Raw genomic sequence first — 20,622 nt, 5'->3', positions numbered from 1 at the left:
AAATATTTGATGATGTTCTTGAAATTCTACTTATTTATTTAATTTAGATATAGTGCTGTACAGGCCCTTTCAACCCAACAAACTGCACCACCAGTAACCCACATATTTAATACTAGCCTAATTACAGGACAATTTACAATGGCCAATTAACCCACAATGTTTTCAGACTGTGGGAGGAAACCGGAGCACCCGGAGGAAACCCATGCAGTTCACAAGGTGAACCTATAGATTCCTTGCAGATGGTGCCAGAATTGAACTCCGAACCCCAGAAAGCCCCAAGCTGTAATAATAGTGCTGTGTTAACCGCTACGTCACCTTGATGCCCAGATTAGGAAAAAGTAAAATAGCTTCTTCTAATCAGTAATGTTTGACACAGCAATCTCTATGTCTATCAATCTAGACAGTGAGCAGATAAGCTAATTTGGGCATCAACCCATATTATTACTTCTTGTTTCCGTTCCTCTCTGATTCCTGACTCCCAGATGGGACTCCACCTCATGGCTGCATTGGGGATGACGACAACCATCTGAACAACTTCAGTGGAGAGAAACAACACAGCACCATTGAGTCAGTCACACAGGTTCATTATCAATTAGCCACGCCGGCATGGAGCGATTGGGCTAAATACTTTCGAACAGCAGATTTAATATGTAGGAAGCTTGTGCACCCTGATTCAATTTTCTTTTGCTGTCAGATTACAAAATAAAGCTGGCCATAGTTAATGTAAATTAGTTTTACGCTCTCATCCAGAAAGGCCACAAGAACAGATTGGATGCTAAACGGACACGTGCCATCAAGGTCACATTTAAAAATTTAATTAATGTATATTTTTAATTCCTTATTTCTGTCTTTAGGTGCCTTAATTTTACATTGCTAAATAAATTATTGCATATAATTGAAAAAAACTCATGAATTGAGACCATAAGATTTAGGGGCAGAATTAGGTCATTTGGCTCGTTCAGTCTGCTCCGCCATTTCATCATGGCTGATCCATTTTCCCTCTCAGCTCCAATCTCCAAGAATCTATCAACCTCTGCCTTAAATATACCCAATAACTTGGCCTCCACAGCTGCCTGTGGCAACAAATTCCAGATTCACTACGTGGACAGCGTTCTGACTGGCTGCATCATTGTCTGGTATGGGGGGGGGGGGGGGAGTTGCTGCTGCACAGGATCGAAATAAGCTGCAGAAACTTGTAAAATTAGTCAGATTTATGGTGGGTATCAGCCTCCATCGTATCCAGACATCTTCAAGGAGTGGTGCCTTAGGAAGCTGACATCCACCGTTAAGATTCCCACTACCCAGGATATGCCCTCTTCACATTGTTACCTTCGAGAAGGAGGTACAGAAGCCTGAAGGCACACACTCAATGATTCAGGAACTGCTACTTCCCTTCTGCCATCTAATTCCGAAATGGACATTGAACCCACGAACACTACCTCACTACTTTTTTATTTGTTATATTGTACACACACACCTAAAAAGTTAACAAATTTCACGACATATGCCAGTGATATTAAATCTGATTCTGATTAGCTGGCTAAAGAAATTCCTCCTCATCCCCATTCTAAAAGGATGCCCCTCTATTTTGAGGCTATGTCCTATAGTCTTAGATTCCCCCACCATAGGAAACATCCTGCCATTTCCACTCTCGAGGTCCTTCCATATTCGATAGTTTTCAATGAGGTCACCCCTCATTCTTCTGAATTCCAGTGAGTAGAGGCCTAGACCATCAAACGCTCTTCATATGACAAACCTTTCAGTCCCGGATTCATTTTCGTAAACCGCCTTTGAACCCTCTCCAATGTCAGCACGTCCTTTCTTGGATAAGGGGCCCAAAACTGCTCACAGAACGCCAAGTGAGACCTCACCAGTGCTTTATAAAGCTTCAGCATTATATCCTTGCTTTTATATTCTAGTTCCCTGGAAATGAATGCTAATAGTGCATTCGCCTTCCTCATCACCAACTTAACCTGCAAATTAACTTTTAGGGAATTCTGCACGAGGACTCCCACAAAACCACAAGGCAAAGGAGCAGAAGTAGGCCATTCAGCCCATCGAGTCTGCTCCACAGCTCCCCCATGAGCTAAATTATTCACCCATCTTGTTCCAATTTCCGGCTTTTTCCCCATATCCCTTGATACCCTGACCAATTAGATACCTATCAACCTCCTCCTTAAACACCCTCAATGATCGGGCCTCCACAGCTGTATGTGGCAACGAATTCCACAAATCCATGACCCTCTTGCTAAAAAAAAAATTTCTCCTCATCTCTGTTTTAACTGGGTACCCTTTAATTCTAAGACTATGGTCTCTTGTCCTGGACTCACCCACCAAGGGAAACAACCTTTCCACATCTACTCTGTCCAACCCTTTCAACATTCGAAATGTTTCTATGAGATCCCCTCTCATTCTTCTATACTCTAATGAATACAATCCAAGAGCTGACAGACGCTCCTCATATGTTAGCCCCTGCATTCCAGGAATCATCCTCATAAATCTTCTCTGAACTCTCTCCAACATCAGTACATCCTTTCTAAGATAGGGGGCCCAAAACTGCATACAGTATTCCAAATGAGGTCTCACTAATGCCCCATAGAGCCTCATCAACACCTCCTTACTCTTATACACTATTCCTCTTGAAATGAATGCCAACATAGCATTTGCTTTCCTTACCGCCGATCCAACTTGGTGGTTAACCTTTAGGGTATCCTGCACGAGGGCACCCAAGTCCCTTTGCACTTCCGATTTTTGAATTTTCTCCCCATCTAAATAATAATCTGCCCGATTATTTCTTCTTCTGAAATGTACAACCATACATTTGTCAACGTTGTATCTCATCTGCCATTTCTTTGCCCACTCTCCTAAACTGACTAAGTCTCTCTGCAACCTTCCCGTTTCTTCAACACTTCCTGCTCCTCCACCTATCTTGGCGTCATCTACAAACTTAGCCACAAAACTATTTAATCCATAATCCAAATCATTGATATACATCGTAAAACGAAGCCGCCCCAACACCGACCCCTGCGGAACACCACTAGTAACCGGCAACCAATCAGAATAGGATCCCTTTATTCCCACCCTTTGCTTTCCGCCTATCAGCCAATGCTCCACCCATTTGAATATCTTTCCTATAATTCCATGGGCTCTCATCTTATTAAGCAGTCTCATATGCGGCACCTTATCGAAGGCCTTTTGAAAATCCAAATACACAACATCCACAGCCTCTCCCTTGTCAATCTTATTCGAGATTACCTCAAAAAATTCCAATAGGTTGGTGAGACAGGATCTTCCCTTCATGAAACCATGCTGGCTTCAGCCTATCTTGTCATGCACCTCGAGGTATTTCATAACCCCGTCCTTGAGGATTGACTCAATATCTTTCCAACTACTGATGTCAGACTAATAGGTCTGTAATTTTCTTTTTGCTGCCTCCTTCCTTTCTTAAATAACGGAACTACATTTGCGACCTTCCAGTCCTCCGGAACCATTCCAGAGTCTATTGATTCCTGGAAGATCATTTCCAATGCTTCCACAATCTCCAAAGCCACCTGCTTCAGCACCCTTGGGTGTACCCCATCCGGACCGGGAGACTTATCTATTCTTAGTCCACTTAGCTTCCCAAGCACTTTCTCTCTAGTAATCTTGACTGTACCTAATTCTATTCCGATACCTCTGGCTATCAGGTATATTGCTCATGTCTTCCACTGTGAAGACTGATGCAAAATATTCATTCAGTTCCTCCGCCATCTCTTTGTTATCCATTATAATTTCTCCAGCATCATTTTCAATCGGTCCCGTATCTACCCTTGTCACTCTTTTACTCTTCATATATTCAAAAAAACTCTTAGTATCCTTTTTTTATGTTAATCGCCAACTTCCTTTCATAATTCATCTTTTCTTTCCTAATGACTTTCTTAGTTTCCTTCTGTAAGTTTTTAAAAGTCTTCCAGTCCTCATTTTTCCCACTAATTTTTGCTTCCTTGTACGCCATTTCTTTTGCTTTTATTTTTGCCTTAACCTCTCGTTAGCCACATTTGTGCCATTTTTCCATTCATGATTTTCTTTTTTCTTGGAATATATTTTTCTTATTTCTTATTTCTTGTAGAAATTTCATCCAATTCTGCTCTGCCGTCCCTCCATTCAGCTTACTTTTCCAATCGACTTGGGCCAGTTCCTCTCTCATACCACTGTAATTTCCCCTGTTCCACTGAAATATCGATACACCTGATTCCAGTTTCTCCTTTTCAAATTTGAAACTGAACTCAATCATATTATGATCACTACTTCCAAGGGGTTCCTTCACCTCCAGCTCCCTAATCGCCTCAGGTTCGTTACACAGCACCCAATCCAAAACAGCTGGTTCCCTGGTGGGCTTCTGGACAAGCTGCTCCAAAAAGCCATCCTGTAGGCATTCTACAAACTCCCTCTCCTGAGATCCATTTCCTTCCCGACTTTCCCAATCCACTTTCATATTAAAATCCCCCATAATTATCTTGACATTCTCCTTCTGACACGCTTTTTCTATTTCCAGCTGCAACTTGTAGCCCACATCCCGGCTGCTGTTTGGAGGCCTGTATATAACTGCTATTAGTGTCTTTTTATCCTTGCCATTTCTTAATTCTACGCATAAGGATTCTAACTCTTCTGATCCTATGTCCCTACTTTCTATTGATTTGATATCTCAAGTCCCTTTGTGTTTCAGATTTTTGAATTTACTTTCCATTTCAAAAATAGTCTATGCTTTTATTCCTTCTATGAGAATAAATCAGAATTCTTGAAAAGAATCCCAATAGCAATAACAATTGTCATTTTCAAAGTCAATACATAGTGAAGCTGTTAAAAAGCTATCAAGAATGCAGACAGAACAGTCTGTGTTTACATAAGAAATGTAATGTCCAACAGACACTAGAGACAGCACTTTAGAATTCTATGCATTATTATGGATAGTATTCAACAAAAATGGATAGCACTAGCAAAGTAAAGCAATAACTTCAAGGAAAAGCTGTTGAAACTTAGATGACTCAGTTTAACAGGAGTAAAATTAAAAAACAAGTGCACCATAAGTATTGCATGTACTGATAGCATACAATGATTCATCAAATTAACCCACAAAAGTAGAATCAAGGGCGAAAAGTTAAATTTAAAAGAGATACTGGAAGAAGTATTTTAAAATTAGGATATACATGGAATAACAGGCAAGCACTACGGGGAAAATCGAAATGTAGCTGGAAGTGTTCATGGATGAGTTAAACTCCAAGCTTGCCTTATCATGAGGACGAAGAGACTCGTTGCAAGTACTCAAGACATCTGATGAGGCCCCCAAATCCAAAGAGTTCAATATATTATTAGTATGGCGTAAAATACAACCATCTTGGCTGCACGAGGCATTTACGCAGCTGTATTTTCAGCTGCCTATCACTTTGACTCATATAGTGGGAGGTATTGAAGGATAACACCAAGACGTAGTACTTACAGCTTCCAATGTAGGCTCCCAAGAGTTGGAGCTCCATTCAAACAAAGTGGATGTGATTAAGGTTTTAAAAATGATGACGGGATTATATTACATCCAGTTGGTTATGTTATTTGAGAAGCATGAAGACAGTATGACTTGGGGATAGGAATATAAATCCTCATGCAAAGAGGTAGGAAGTACTGTATTTCTTTTCAGAGAGTCATCAACTTCTGGAACAGATTAGTGAAGTACACTCTAAGTACAGATTCCCTACAGTCCTTCAAAGAGGAAGCTAGGAAACATTTTTGAGACAGGACCTCAATTTCAATTGTAGGGAATATGTTGTAAGTTAGCTGGGAACAGAAGGACTTATAAATGACCATAATCTCCTGGAGCTTTGCCTGATTGCCTGAGGGAGTCGGGGAGCAATTTCTCATTTTTTTTTCTAAATTGACATCAGATTTTTCTTTTGGTTTTTTTTGGGGGGATAATGGGACATTGGTCATTTACTATTTTTTAATGAGAGAGAGGATTCAATAGGCAAATCTATAAATTAGAATAAAATTCTACAACCTTAGTATTCTAAGTAAGATTGGAGCTGCAATGAAGCAGCAAGGCAATGATTGCTTTTGGAAGTCTTTGGCAAAAAGGTGAGCCGCACGGCCTGCTAATAGATCTTTGCCTTTTTTTTTCCTCCCCCCAGAGAGGTTTAAGATGAATTGACCCACCTGAGAATATTTTAGAAGCCATTCTCTAAAATTAACATTTACTTTGAAAAGTACCGAAAAAAAACCAAATACACCTACCTGTCAGACCCGCACCTGCTGCCCCAAATAAAGATGCCATAATGGCAATTCCAGCCGTGGACCCAATGGCAGCTGCGCCTGCAGTCCCTACGATAGCTGCAGCTCCAGCTGCCACAAGGGGGGCAGCGAGACCACCGGTGAGCCCTGCAAACGGAGGGTAGATTACTTTAATGGCTCCACATTAAAAAATGAATGCTTATGTAATTATATTATTGAGCTCAAAGGTGCAGCCTCCTTTGAAATGAATCACAAGAGAATGAGTGTGCATGTAGCAGCATCTAATCTCATAGTAAATCTTTATTTGCTGCTGATGTCAGCCCGATGATTCACCAGCATAAATCATAAACCTAATTTGTAATTGCACTGTAACAGATTATTAGCATTCAGATGCCATCCACATTTGGATCTCTAAACCACACTGAGCTAGCTGCAGTCACTGCATATTTTTGCACTAACATTTTTTTGTGCATTTTGGTTTAATGCGTTTCAGAGAATGGTTCAAGGAAATTCCCAGCCTAACACCATTTCCCAGTCAATTAGTACGGAAATCTCTCACACTAAATTAAACATTGTATAAAGGTGCATGGGTCAGTTTTAATGCTAAAAGTATCATGGACAGGATATCCAAAGAACATGTGATGAACTAAATTTTCTAACTGTTCACTGAAAACTAAAATAAGAACCATGCAACCTGCTCAATATTTCTAATATTATTGAACAGTCTGTTGTTTATCTACAATAATCAAAAATATCAGCGCCAGTTTAGGGATCTATGAGGAACCTCTGTCCTGACAATGGAAAACATACTGAGAATGGTAATAATACTGAAACAGGAAGTGGAGTAGCCTGTGTGCACCTGCTCTCAAAGCACTGTGTCGGTACCTGTCAACCAGCTGAAATGTGTTACTATGAAAATAATTCTCATGAATCTCAAAGGCCAGTCATTCTATTGCACAGGCTGACTGTTTTGTCATTAATCTGAAACATCTTCCAGAATAATTGCTGTGTCCAATTTCAAATACAGTCTAATTTCTGTAATATTTAATGTGCCACATTTATAATGCACCTATCACATTTCTCCCTCCTCAGTTCTGTGATATTTAATGTTTGCAGTTATAATAAAACCTATCATATTCATCTCTTCTCAGTTCTGTAATATTTAATGTCAGCTGTTATAATACACCTATCACATTTCCCTGTCCTCTAACAAATTTAATTTCTTAATAACATATCAATCAGAATCACGTATCTGCTACATTCAGATATTATGCATAGATTGGAAACAAGCCCCTCAGCACTATGAGTTTGCATCAAACATACAGTACACCAATTCTACAATAATCCTATTTTCTCCTGTTCTCAGTGCTCCACCAAGATTCCTACACTTGGGGCAACTTACAGTGGCCGCTTAAGTTACCGACTCATGTATGAACTCTGGGAGAAACCAGAGGACCTGGAGGAAATCTATACAAACTGCACACATAATGCAGTAGAGTCAGGACCAAAACAGGCCACTGGACCTGTGAGACAGTAGCTCTACAAGTTTTGCCAATTTGTTATAATACCAGCACAAATGAATCACCCAGTACAGTGGATTCCAGTAAATTGGGACACATCCTGATAATTAAGCCGCTGCCCTAGTTAGCGATGTGTTGGACATGTGGCCAAGTGGTTAAGGCGTTCGTCTAGTTATCTCAAGATCGCTAGTTCGAGCCTCAGCTGTGGCAGCGTGTTTGTGCCCTTGAGCAAGGCACTTAAGCGCACATTGCTCTAGTCTGTGCGAGGAGTGGTGCCCCACATAGACTTCCAATCTATGCCTTGTAAGGCATGAAAATGCCCGATGCAGGCCTCTCATGGTCTGAGTCGACCTTTCCCTCCCCCCCAGTTAGCCAAAGTTTCATGGAAATAGTTAAAAAGGTATTTTTAAAAAAAGGCAAATTGAGTAACAAATTATGCATTTAATGAAATAAAGAACAAATCAGAGCACTACCTATAGTACTTACAGTATTGACGGAGGAATAAAGTCAGTGCAGACACCTAGTGCAAATAATGGACTGCCTTCATAGAATGCTATCAATGAATGCATTCTCCAAATCTTCATTTTCGTTGTAACATTCAAGATGCTTGTTGATGCCTTCAAATTCTTCGTAGTTCCTAACTTGCTTAAGTAGTGAAATCACTTCATTTTCATTCCCGGCCACTTCTGGCATCTCTAAGCCTGAATCTGTCTGCTCTAAGTACTCTGTAGTGTTTAGCAGCCACGTAAGCCCACGCGACTGACACTGGTCAGAACCTGTTCAGTAAGTCTCCTGCCCCAATTAGTGGCATGGTGTCCCAAATAAACAAAGGGAATCCCAGCAACTTTCTCGATTAGTTTTCATTCTTCGAGAGTTGTCCCAAATAAGCAGCTGCCCCAATTAACCAGAATCCACCATACACTAGGATTATTTATAATATGCCCACTGTGGTCTCAATTCCCACTATAACCTGGCATTAGCTGCAATGTTTCTGTCATCGGCCTTTCTCCAGGTACAAGCTGGTTTTAGCTACAACATACTTATCACAATCACTGAAACTTGATTACAACATACCGATCACTGTTCCACCGCCTACTGTAGCAAGTCCAATAAGGAAATATCGCTTTAGCTTCTTTTTACGATCCTTTTTCTTCTGAGAAATTTCAAATTCTCTGAACATGTTGAAGAGTGAACAAGGTTAGTTAAAAGGGCCCAAAAATAAATTAGCAGCAACAAAGAGCAAACAAAAAACAAAACCCCAGTGAGGTCTCAGTATTTTAAGATTGTGCAGTAAAATAATACTCACAATGAACATCATCCTTATGGAAAGGCAATTAAGAAAAAAAAATGTCATCAGTATCAATTCAGATATTAGCAGCTGTCTAATGTCAAATCAGTAATAGTTATAAATGCAAGATATTCTGCAGATGCTGTAAATATAGAGCACGGATTCCCAACCTTTTTCATGCCACAGACCCCTACCATTCACTGAGGGAACTCCTAATCTAGAGTGACACACACATGAAATGCTGGAGGAACTTGGCAGGTTAGGCAGCACCTTCGGAAAGGAATAAAGAATAACATTTCAGGCCGAAACCCTTCATCAGGACAGATGAAGGGTCTTAGCCCAAAATGTTGTCTCTTTATACCTTTCCATAGATGCTGATGCTTCCTGACCTGCTGGAGTTCCTCCAGCATTTTGTGCATGTTTCACTAACAGTTATACAGTTGGTCTTTACTTGCACTGATTAAACAGGGGTCACTGTGGCAAATAACAGAAAAGGAAAATTCTATGAATTTTGTAAATTGCATCCATAACCACACAAGAGATGGTGATTCTGCCCAATAAGTCATGCTAGATCTCAGAGAAGCAGTCTGATTTGACCCACTCACGCTCTCCCCATACTCCCTCATACTTGCTCACCAGTTTAACCTCAATGCCTTCTGGAACGAACCTACCATAAGGAGTAAATTACAATGTGATCTTGATTGCACGGCTATACAAAATATCAAAAAGTTGTGAGGAAATAAATGTAATCAAACAGGTGATCAAAAGAATGTTACAAAGTAGGTACTCTTCTATCTGGAGACAATGGCACAATTGTTTTAGATGGGATACAATTTCTTTATCCAGTCCTTCACTCTGCTTAAATGTACAACAATTGCAAAATGTACTTGAGAGAAACAACTGAAACGTTATCTAAGAAACTTGCACAGAAATGGAAATTGCAGGCAAAATATAAGCCAAAGTGAACTTGGGTTATCCAGCAGCACAAATGCAGGATGGATCTTTAATTCTTGCACTGCCAGTTTTATTGTCTTCTTACCAAGTTTCACATTTACAAGGTGGTGGGTTGAGACTAAAACTATTCTGAAAAAAAAATCAGTGAAAATGCTGGAAATAATCAGCAGGAGAGGAAGTTAGTTAACACTACAGGTCTCTTATTTCCTCTCATCACCACCTTTCACTATCAGCCCTTTCAGGAGAGTTAGGAATAAGGATAAAACAACATTGATCTATGCGCCCATCACATCTGAGTAGATGAAACCATGTTCCATTCTAGTGCTTACAATATGTACTCCACTTTATTTGACAAGGCTCTCAACCTCTTTCTTTCTTTACAACTGCTTTTATCACTTCAAAACCAAAATAAAGTTAATCATGTCCTACTTTCCACATGTGCTTCAGATTCAGTAGGCCAATTTCCAACATTCTTATTCTGATACCACAAAACTCCTTTCTAAAAATTCCATGGGATGCTCTGATTCTGTCTTCCATCTCCGCCAATAAGTCTTCCTTTTCCAATATACCTCTCCTGTAAGCCGAATATACCTTCCCTTTAATTTCTTCTCTCCCCACTGTATTCATTTTATGAAAATTCGAAGTACATATATGTCACCATATATGACCCTGAGATTCATTTTCTTGCAGGTATACTCAATAAATCTATTATAGAATAACAACCTAATAGTATTAATGAAAGTCAGCAACAATCTGGGTGTTTGACCAGTGTGCAAAAGAGAACAAACTATGCAAATACAAAAAGAAAGAAACAATAATAATAATAAATAAATAAGCAATAAATATTGAGAACACGAGATGAAGACTTCGTGAAAATGAGTCCATAAGTTGTGGGAACATTTCAATGATGGGGCAAATGAAGTGAAGTGAAGTTATCCCCTTTGGTTCAAGAGCCTGATGGTTGAGGGGTAATAATCGTTCCTGAACCTGGTGGTGTGAGTCCTGAGGCTCCCGTACCTTCTTCCTGATGGCAGCAGCGAGAAGTGAGAATGACATGGTGGGCATCCCTGATGATGGCTGCTCTCCTGTGACAACACCTCGTGTAGATGTGCTCAATGGTGGGGAGAGCATTACCCATGATGGACTGGGCCGTATCTGCTTCTTTCTGTAGGGTTCTCCCAATGTGAAATAGTAATTTACTTCTTCTCCCCCAAATCTAGTGTAATGTATCTGCTGCTCGCAAGGTGGCCTGCTCTGCATTGGAAAAACCAAACACAGGTTGGGAGAAAGTATCGTAGATCACCTCTGTTCAAACCATATGAGATTAGAGTCATTTTAATTCCTTGTTTCACTCATATGCTGACTTTACCTACCCCCTACAATGTCCCAACTAAGCTCATTGCAAGTTAGAAGAATAGAACCTCATTCTGACTTGGCACCTTAACAGCTTTCAGGAATTAACACTAAATTTAACAGTTTTAGGTAATCAACATATCTAGCATTTTTTTCCACATTTACAGCATTTGATTTATGTTACATAAGTAACTACAGATAACCATTCTGAATTTGTATCTTGCCTTGATCTTTTCACTAACCTCTTTCATTAATAGCCATTTCCCACTCAATCCCTCTTGGCACACCTCAGACTTCCCCTTTCGCTCTCTCCCACACTTCGTGCCACTCTTTCTCAACATTTCAAAACTTGTTTTATTTTTTTTTTCTCTCCACAGATGTCATCAGGCCTACCGAGTATTTCCAGCATTTCCTGTTTTTATTTCACTAAACCAAACTTTTAATCCCCCTAACCCGGGTTTAGATACCTCCAGATGCCTCAAAACTCAACATTGTGTTCCAAATCCTGAGACTTGATACCTCCCTGTGCAACTGAATCCTCGATTCCTCACTGACCAGAAGACCATAGGAGCAGAATTAGGTCATTTGGCCCATTGAGTCTGCTCCGTCATTCAATCATGGCTAATCCTTTTCTCCCCCCCCCCCTTCTCTGCCTCACTCCCCAGCCTTCTCCCCATAATTTTTGATGCAGGGTCCAATCAAGAACCTATCAAGATCTGCCTTAAATACACCCAATGACCTGGCCTCCACAGCTGCCTGTGGTAATAAATTCCATAAATTCACCACCCTGTGGTTAAAGAAATTTCTCCACATCTGTTTTAAATGAACGCCCCTCTTTCCTGAGGCTGTGCCCTCTTGTCCCAGATTTCCCCACCATGAGAAACATCCTTTCCATATCTACTCTGTCTAGGCCTTTCAGCATTCCAAAGGTTTCAATGAGATCCACTCTCATCCTTCTAAATTCCAGACCCAGAGCTATCAAACGTTCCTCGTATGATAACCCTTTCATTCCTGGAATCATCCTTGTGAACCTCCTCTGAACCCTCTCCAATGCCAGCACATCTTTTCTTAGGAGCCCAAAACTGTTCACAACACTCAAGGTCAGGCCTCACCAATGCTTTATAAAGCCTCAGCATCAAATCCCTGCTCTTGTATTCTAGATCCCTTGAAATGAGTGCTAACATTGCATTTGACTCTACCTGCAAATTAACTTTTAGTATTCTGCACAAGGACTCCCAAGTCCCTTTGCATCTCAGATTTTGGGATTTTCTCTCCATTTAGAAAATAGTCTGCACATTTAGTTCTTCTACCAAAGTACATGACCATGCATTTTCCAACACTGTATTTCGTTTGCCACTCTCTTGCCCATTCTCCTAATTGGTCTAAGCCCTTCTGCAGCTTATCTGTTTCCTCAACACCACCTGCCTTCCACCAATCTTCGTATCATCTGCAAACCTGGCAACAAAGTCATCTATTCTATCATCTACACCATTGATATAGAGATAAAATGTAGTCCCAACACCGACCCCTGAGGAACACCACTAGTCACTGGCAGCCAACCAGAAAAAGATCCTTTTATTCCCACACGGTGCCTCCTGCCAATCAGCCAATGCTCTAACCTTGCCATAACTTTCCTGTAATATCATGTGCTCTTAACTTGGTAAGCAGCCTCATGTGCGGCACCTTGACAAAGCCCTTCTGAAAGTCCAAATATACAACATCCCCTTGTCTATCCTACTTGCAATCTCCTCAAAGAATTCCAACAAGTCCATCAGGCAAGATTTTCTCTTAGGGGAACCATGCTGACTTTGTCTTGTCTTGTCCTGTGTCACCAAGTACTCCATAACCTCATCCTTAACAAATAACTACATCTTCCCAACCACTGAGGTCAGGCTTTCTGGAATACATCTATCTTACACCTTCCTCATTTTTCGCAGAAACTCATACCATTGCTGCTCTGCTATCATCCCTGCTAGCATCTCCTTCCAGTTTACTTTGGCCAACTCTTCTCTCATACCACTGTAATTTCCTTTAATCCACTGAAATACTGCTATGTCATACTGTACTTTTTCCCTGTCAAATTTCAAGTTGAACTCAATCATATTATGATCACTGCCTCCCAAGAGTTTTTTTACCTTAAGCTCCCTAATCACCTCCAGTTCATTACATAACACCCAATCCAGTATAGCTGATCCTCTAGTAGGCTCAATGACAAACTGCTCTAAAAAGCCATCTTGAAGGCATTCAACAAACTCCCCTCCAGTTCCCTTATCAACCATATTTTCCCCCAATCGACCTGCACGTTGAAATCTCCCATGACTATCATAACATTGCTCTTTTGACAAGCCTTTTCTATATCCTGTTGTAATCTGTGGTCCACATCCCAGCTACCGTTGGGGGTTCTGTATATAACTGCCATCAGGGTCCTTTTACCCTTGCAGTTTCTGAACTCAACCTACAAGGATTCGACATCTTCCGATCCCATGATTTGATGCCATTCTTTACCAGTAGAACCACACCTCCTCCTCTGCCTACCTTCCTATCCCTCCAATACAGCGTGTAACCTTGGACATTTAGCTCCCAACTACAATCATCCTTCAACCACAATTAAGTGATGGTCACAACATCATACCTGACAATCTGTAAAAGTGCAGCAAGATCGTCCACCTTATTTCTTATGCTCCGAGCATTGAGATATAACACTTTGAGTACTGTACTTACTGACAGACCATTGTGGATTGGCAACAACATCTCCTCCACACCAGCTATCAGCATAGGTGCACCACGGGGCTGTGTGTGTAGCCCCCGCTCTACGCACTTTATACCTCTGATTATGTGGCTAAATACAGCTCCTATACCGTATTTAAGTTTGTGGACAACGCTAATGTTGTTGGCTGAATCCACAGTGGTGATGAATCTGCATACTCTGGGGGAGATTGAAAATCTGATTGAGGAGCATCACAACAACCTCTCACTCAACATCAGCAAAAACTGAAGTTGTCAGAGGTCCACGAGCCAGTCCTCATTTGGGGAATGGAGGTGGAGAGGACCAGCAGCTTTAAATTCCTTAGCAAGTTCTTTAAACTCTGAGAACTTCAACAGATGTATGGTGGAGAGTTTCGTAACTGGTTGTATGGAAACACCAATGCCCAGTAATGGAAAAGGCTGCAGCCCAGTACATCACAGGCGAAGCCCTCCCTATCAGTGAGGACATTTACATGAAGTGAGGCCACAAGAAAGCATTATTCATCATCAAAGACTTCCACCATCTACACTATACCCAATTCTCACTGCTACCATTGCATAGGAGGCACAGAAGCCTTAGGTCCCACACGACCAGGTTCAGGAACAGTTATTACCTTACAACCATGAGGCTTCTGAGCAGGCATGAATAACTTCAGTCAACACTACTCTGAGCAGATTCTACAACCTACAGGTTTACTTTCAAGGACTTTTACAACTTGTTCTCATTATAATTGTATTTGCGGTTTGCCTTCTTTTGCACATCAGTTGTTTATCAGTCTTCATCTTACTATGTATAATCTTTCCATAAACTTCTATTGTATTTCTTTTTTCCTTTCCTGCAAACACCTGCAAGAAAATAAATTTCAAGGCAGTATATGGTAACAAGCTTACTTTAATAATAAATTTACTTTGAATTTTGATTCCTGAGAAAGGAGGAACACCGCATTTTATTCACAGGGACCTGTGAGACTCGGCCAAGGGCTAATCAATCCTTTCAAATCACTGAGGAGAGATTTTGCTGTTCTGATGCTAGTTGCATAAATCGGCTTTTCAAGTTTTGTAGAAATTGCTTCGTATAGCCATTATGCTTTAAATATCCCTTACTCATCATTGCGGTTAGGTTGTAATATGTCAATGGTTGGAGAAAATATACATTGAAAAGAGTGAAGATTCCTTAAAGGTATTGCAATAATTCTTAATCGCATACAAATATGCAGAGAACATACAGCAACTCTCCCTGTACGTTACAGGTCAGCTTCTGAGCTAATGTTGAATTCATATTCATCGTTAAGCTTGAGCAAGGTTGAATCAGAGTCATAAACATGAGACTTTCTGCAGGTGCTAGAAATCCAAAGCAACATACACACCCACACAAAAATAATGGAGGAACTCAGCAGGCCAGGCAGCATCTACAAAAAAGAGTAAACAGTCATCGTTTCAGGCTGAGACCCTGGTTCAGGACCGGAATGGAAGGGGAGAAGTCAGTGTAAGAAGGTGGGGGAGGGTACAAAGAAGTACAAGGTGGCAGCGATAGGTGAAACCAGGAGAGGGGAAGGGGTGAAGTAAAGAGCTGGGAAGCTGATTGGTGAAAGAGATAAATGGCTGGAGGAGGAGGAATCTGATAGACCATAGAAGAAAGGGAAAGGAGAGGAGCACCAGAGGGAGGTGATGGGCAGGTAAGGAGATGAGGTGAGGGGGGAAACAGGAATGAGGAATGGTGAAGGAGAGGGAGGGGAGGAAATATATTCTGCATTTAGAGTGTACGACTACAGACAGCAGCTCATTGAAGCTAATCACATACAACTCAATCATTATTGACCCAGATACATATAATGATGTGAATGATATGAATGAGCTTTGTGGAGCTGATATTGATTTATGCTTTATCAGACATAGAAAGGACAGCAAAGGCACAGATCCTTCCGCCTACCATGTCAGTGTCTACCATGATATCAATCTAAACTAATCCATCTGCCTGCATGTGCTCTATATCTCTTCATTCCCTGCCCATTCACGTGTGTCTCTAAATGCCTCTTAAACATTGCTATGTTTATAGGTACTATGGCAACTTGATGATCTCGCTTTGTTTTCCTCAAAGAATAAAAACATTAAATTCACTGAAAATGGATCTAGTGCTTTCCCAGCTTTTATGACGAACAAACTCCTCTTGGGCTTCCAGTCAGGTACAGGTATCGATCATAACCAACGTTTTGATGACAAACTCGCCATCTTCATCAGGGATGATGCCTGGGTATGTCTAGTCCGGTGGTATTTATACTCCCATTGTCCATTCCTCCTGAATGGTTAGTCCTCATCAAATCAGGTTTCCACTGTCCCACCTTGTTTATATTCGAATTCCAGTTCTTACTTAAAGCAAGAACTTAATCCTTGTTAAAATTCTTTTCCTCTAGTTTTATTTCAATGGCTTCCTTCCCCAGGTGGTCCCAAAATCCATTGGCGTGGCACTGTAGTTTTGTGCCATCAAAGTCAATCCTATGGCCATTGCAAATGCAATGTTCTGCTCCTGCCAATTTTTCCGCACAACACAAATGGATGTACTTCCTGTGCTCCTTGATGTGGGTTTCCACGTGCGTCCCGTCTGGCCAACATACGCTGCTCCACATTCACAGGGAATCCTGTAAACGCCAGCCATCCCGAGTCCCAGGTCAACTCTGACCCTCATAAGCTGTGATTTGAGCTTCCTTATGGGTTTGTGGATGGTATTAATCTGGTATTTCTTCAGGATTCTGGCGATCCTTCCAGGAACTGTGGAAATAAAGGGAAGACAGGCGGTAGCGTTGGGTTCCTCCTTGTTAGGCTTCTTGGTTTTTCTGTTGGCCCTTTTAAGGGCCCCCAATTGATTTCCTTCACCTTATATCCATTCTGCAGGAACGTCATGCGTAATCGTCTTACTTCCTTGGGGAGACTCTCCGGGTCCAAGATAGTTTTCGTTCAGTTAATCAAAGTAGAGAGAACCGCTTAACATTGGGAAGGATGACGCTGGCCATAACTGTTGGGGTACAAGTCCGTGTGTGGTTTCTGATGGACGCCTTGTCCGAGGCTTCCAACCTGTTAACGTTTTAATACAACGGAAACCAGATGGTTGCCTCAGACATGGCATTTATTGGAAACACACTCACACGGACTTATACCTCAACAATACACACACACACACACACTCACCTCTTCGCATTGGTGAGTGATAAACCTGCTGCTTATTTAGTTATATTTTATGCTTGTTTGCCTAACACTGAAAAGGTTATACGCAGGTAGCTGTTGGTAAAGGTAGTAAGGCACTAAATGAAGGGGGGGGGTTGATTGGGGTTGGAAATAGAATGTGTATGATAAAGCTCTCGCCTGCTTTGGCCAAAATTAAGTCAATCAATAGCAACAAAACCAGCTAAATCCTGCTCTAGGAATGAAGATAAATTCAATGAAATAGAAAAGCAAGAAAGGAAATAATATAATCTATTTTAAAATACTGCATCATTAGCCTAGAAGCTTGAACATAAAATACCAGGATCTAATGAAGTGTCTGGATGAGGCAACCAATCGTTGATTTGCTGATCATTTCACTGATAAACAGAGAGAGTGTACATGTAGGAAATAAGAAAGGGGGTGCATTCTTAAGCCTGGAGCCTCATCTATAGGTAGATTTTTTTGGGCACATGCCCCCACTATAAATGGATATCACAAAGTATGACTGAAAGAATAATTCACAAACATATATTAGGGTTCATCTGTTCCTAAAGAGGAAGGAAAACCAACATTTGATGGACACATGCAGGAGCAGAATGACCATTTGCTGTGAGGGAACATCCCCAAATCTCTTCTCCAGCACAGGGACAATACACTCTGTGAACTACTACTGAAAGATTTTGAGAGAATCATAGACCTTAATTACAAAGAAGTTATTTTAACCCATTCAGGTATCATCATGAATTAAAGATTAGTTCTACAAGAAGAAAATTATACTAGGCTCTCAGTTATAAAACACACTGTAAATATATAAAGTCTCTTACTCTGTGTCTTTTTCTTTATATTCTTTTAGACTCTCCACCAATGATTCTTCAAAGAGCTCCAGTTCTTCGAATGGAATTCTTAACAGCCACGTGATGTGACGGATTAGAGCCCTTGCACGTGCATCATAGTATCCTGCAAAGCAAACACAATTGTACACTGATTAAAAATAAACAAAGCACAAAGCCATTCTTCCTGTTCACTATTTGGTCAAATTGTCATTACTGTTCTGAATTTGTATGCTCTGCAGATACTGAGGTAGAAGTTTCTCTTCTGGAGTTGCAAAGGCCAGTACCAACCAATTGTATGAATTGACTGTTCATCGAGTTCTACACTACTTTTCTCACCACACACCAGAAACATCGTATGGCACCTTACCAGTTTTATGACACAGTTGATCACACCTTAATGGTGCAAGTCGAATAGCAAACGAAAATGAAGGAAAAGAAGAAAGTAAAAAATGATCCTGTGGGACACTGGGTGCCACTAGGCCCTACTTTGTTGTTCCTTTCCATGCCTCGTGGTGCATCAGGCAGCAACCTTGCAGTTTCTTTACCTGTTTTTTTTTTACCAGGATGGATGAAAAACGTGCAAGGAGCTGGCGGGACCACTCACCTTGAAGTCCAGTGCAGATGCTACTACACCACCAGCCAGTACTAGGTCCTATTTAGGGGACAAAGGGTACAGTCTGCTTCAAAGCATCAATGGCACTGGGCAGGGAGCACTATATGCCATTGTGTACTCTCAGAGTACTAAGTAAAAAGTAGTATACACCAGCAGCATACATCAAAGTTGCTGGTGAACGCAGCAGGCCATGCAGCATCTCTAGGAAGAGGTACAGTTGATGTTTCGGGCCAAGACCCTTCGTCAGGACTAACGAAGGAAGAGCTAGTGAGAGATTTGAAGAGATTTCTCCCTCTGACCTTCTGACTATACCCCTTGCTCATCCTCTGGGTTTTTCCCCCCCTCCCTCTTTTCTTTCTCCCTAGGCCTCCTGTCCCATGATCCTCTCATATCCCTTTTCCCAATCACCTGTCCAGCTCTTGGCTCCATCCCTCCCTCCCCTGTCTTCTCCTATCACTTTGGATCTCCCCCTCCCTTTCCCACTTTCAAATCTCTTCCTAGCTCTTCTTTCCGTTAGTCCTGACGAAGGGTCTCGGCCCGAAACGTCGACTGTACCTCTTCCTAGAGATGCTGCCTGGCCTGCTGCGTTCACCAGCAGCTTTTATGTGTGTTGCTTGAAATTCCAGCATCTGCAGATTTCCTCGTGTTTTGCTCTTGTATCTGACTGTTCTCTAATTCAGGGATCCAATAAGATTGAATTTGGAATCGACAACCGGCTGAATGGCCTTCTTCACCTCATATGTTTTTATGATTTGTGTAGCTTTAGACTGAAGTGATAATGGTATCTGTGCTACTCATCTGACTGGTGGAAAGGAAGGGAGAGTTCAACATATTTGTAAGGAGTGCAGTGAAGAAGCATCTCAATAGCAGGAGGTCAGGCTGTGGCCCAGGGGAGAAGTGCATCAGGTAAATCACAAGGACTGAATACTCAGTACAGGGTATGTGAGAGTAATAGGATGCATAAGCAGTAGTACTCCAGTCCAACACATTTAGAGACAAGAGTCAGAATCCAGAACTCACCATCTTTTAGGGAAAAGGAAACAAGATCCTGAAACAGAAAAACAAAACAAAATCAGTTAAATTCTTGAACTTTTCTAACATGAAGACAAATATTTCACAGACATTTGCGTAGAAATATGCGCATAGAGAAACAGCTTCAAGAAAAATTACCCAGTGTGCCAGAAGATTTAACTGCATAGAACATTTACCTGGGTGATCAAGATTGGATTATCCTTTAAAGCTGGTTCTTTGAGCAGCACATCTGCAAATGTGTCAGTACCTTCCCCTCCCATTCCATTGGTAAAGGCCTCCATGACAGGCAAGACAGATTCTGAAAGCTGCAACCATTGTACAAGCCCTTCAATAAATTGTACTCTGAACAGCCTACAAAACCAAAGAAACACATTTAGTGAATTGTTTTAAAAGGATTCACACATCTATAATTCAGTACATGTACACATACAGTGGCTACTTTAATAGGTGCACCTGCTCACCAATGCAAACATCTCATCAGCTAATCATGCGGTAGCAATTCAATGCATAAAAACATGCAGGCATGGTCAAGAGGTTCAGTTGTTGTTCAGACCAAATACAAGAACGGGGAAGAAATGTGATCAAGTGACTTTGACCATGGAATGATTGTTGGGATTAGACAGGGTGCTTTGGGTATATCAGAAACCGCTGATCTCCTGGGATTTTCATGCACAAGTTTCTAGACTTTACAGAGAATGGTGTGTAAAAAAAAAAAACATCTAGTGAGCGGCAGTTCATGAGGGAAGTCAGAGGAGAATAACCAGACTGGTTCAAGCTAACAGGAAGGCCAACACTAACTTGAAATAATCATACATTAGAACAGTAATG

General features: G+C 41.1%; 1 protein-coding gene across 1 annotated transcript in view; it reads right to left on the bottom strand.

Annotated features, from left to right (window-relative positions):
* Positions 1-20,622, bottom strand: part of tmco4 (transmembrane and coiled-coil domains 4) — a 109,619-nt gene that overhangs the window by 74,635 nt on the left and 14,362 nt on the right. Inside the window, exons 3-7 of the mRNA XM_072245257.1 lie at positions 19,971-20,145; positions 19,783-19,810; positions 18,141-18,273; positions 8,853-8,950; positions 6,262-6,405 (exon numbers count right to left, since the gene is read on the bottom strand). Coding sequence (XP_072101358.1) covers positions 6,262-6,405; positions 8,853-8,950; positions 18,141-18,273; positions 19,783-19,810; positions 19,971-20,145 — 578 coding nt within the window. The remainder of the gene's footprint in view (positions 1-6,261; positions 6,406-8,852; positions 8,951-18,140; positions 18,274-19,782; positions 19,811-19,970; positions 20,146-20,622) is intronic.

The sequence above is a fragment of the Mobula birostris genome, chromosome 27 (assembly GCF_030028105.1).
Source record: "Mobula birostris isolate sMobBir1 chromosome 27, sMobBir1.hap1, whole genome shotgun sequence".
NCBI classification, from domain to species: Eukaryota; Metazoa; Chordata; class Chondrichthyes; order Myliobatiformes; family Myliobatidae; genus Mobula; species Mobula birostris.
The sequence above is the reverse complement of the archived record's forward strand: the minus strand, read 5'-3'. Positions and strand labels throughout refer to the sequence as shown.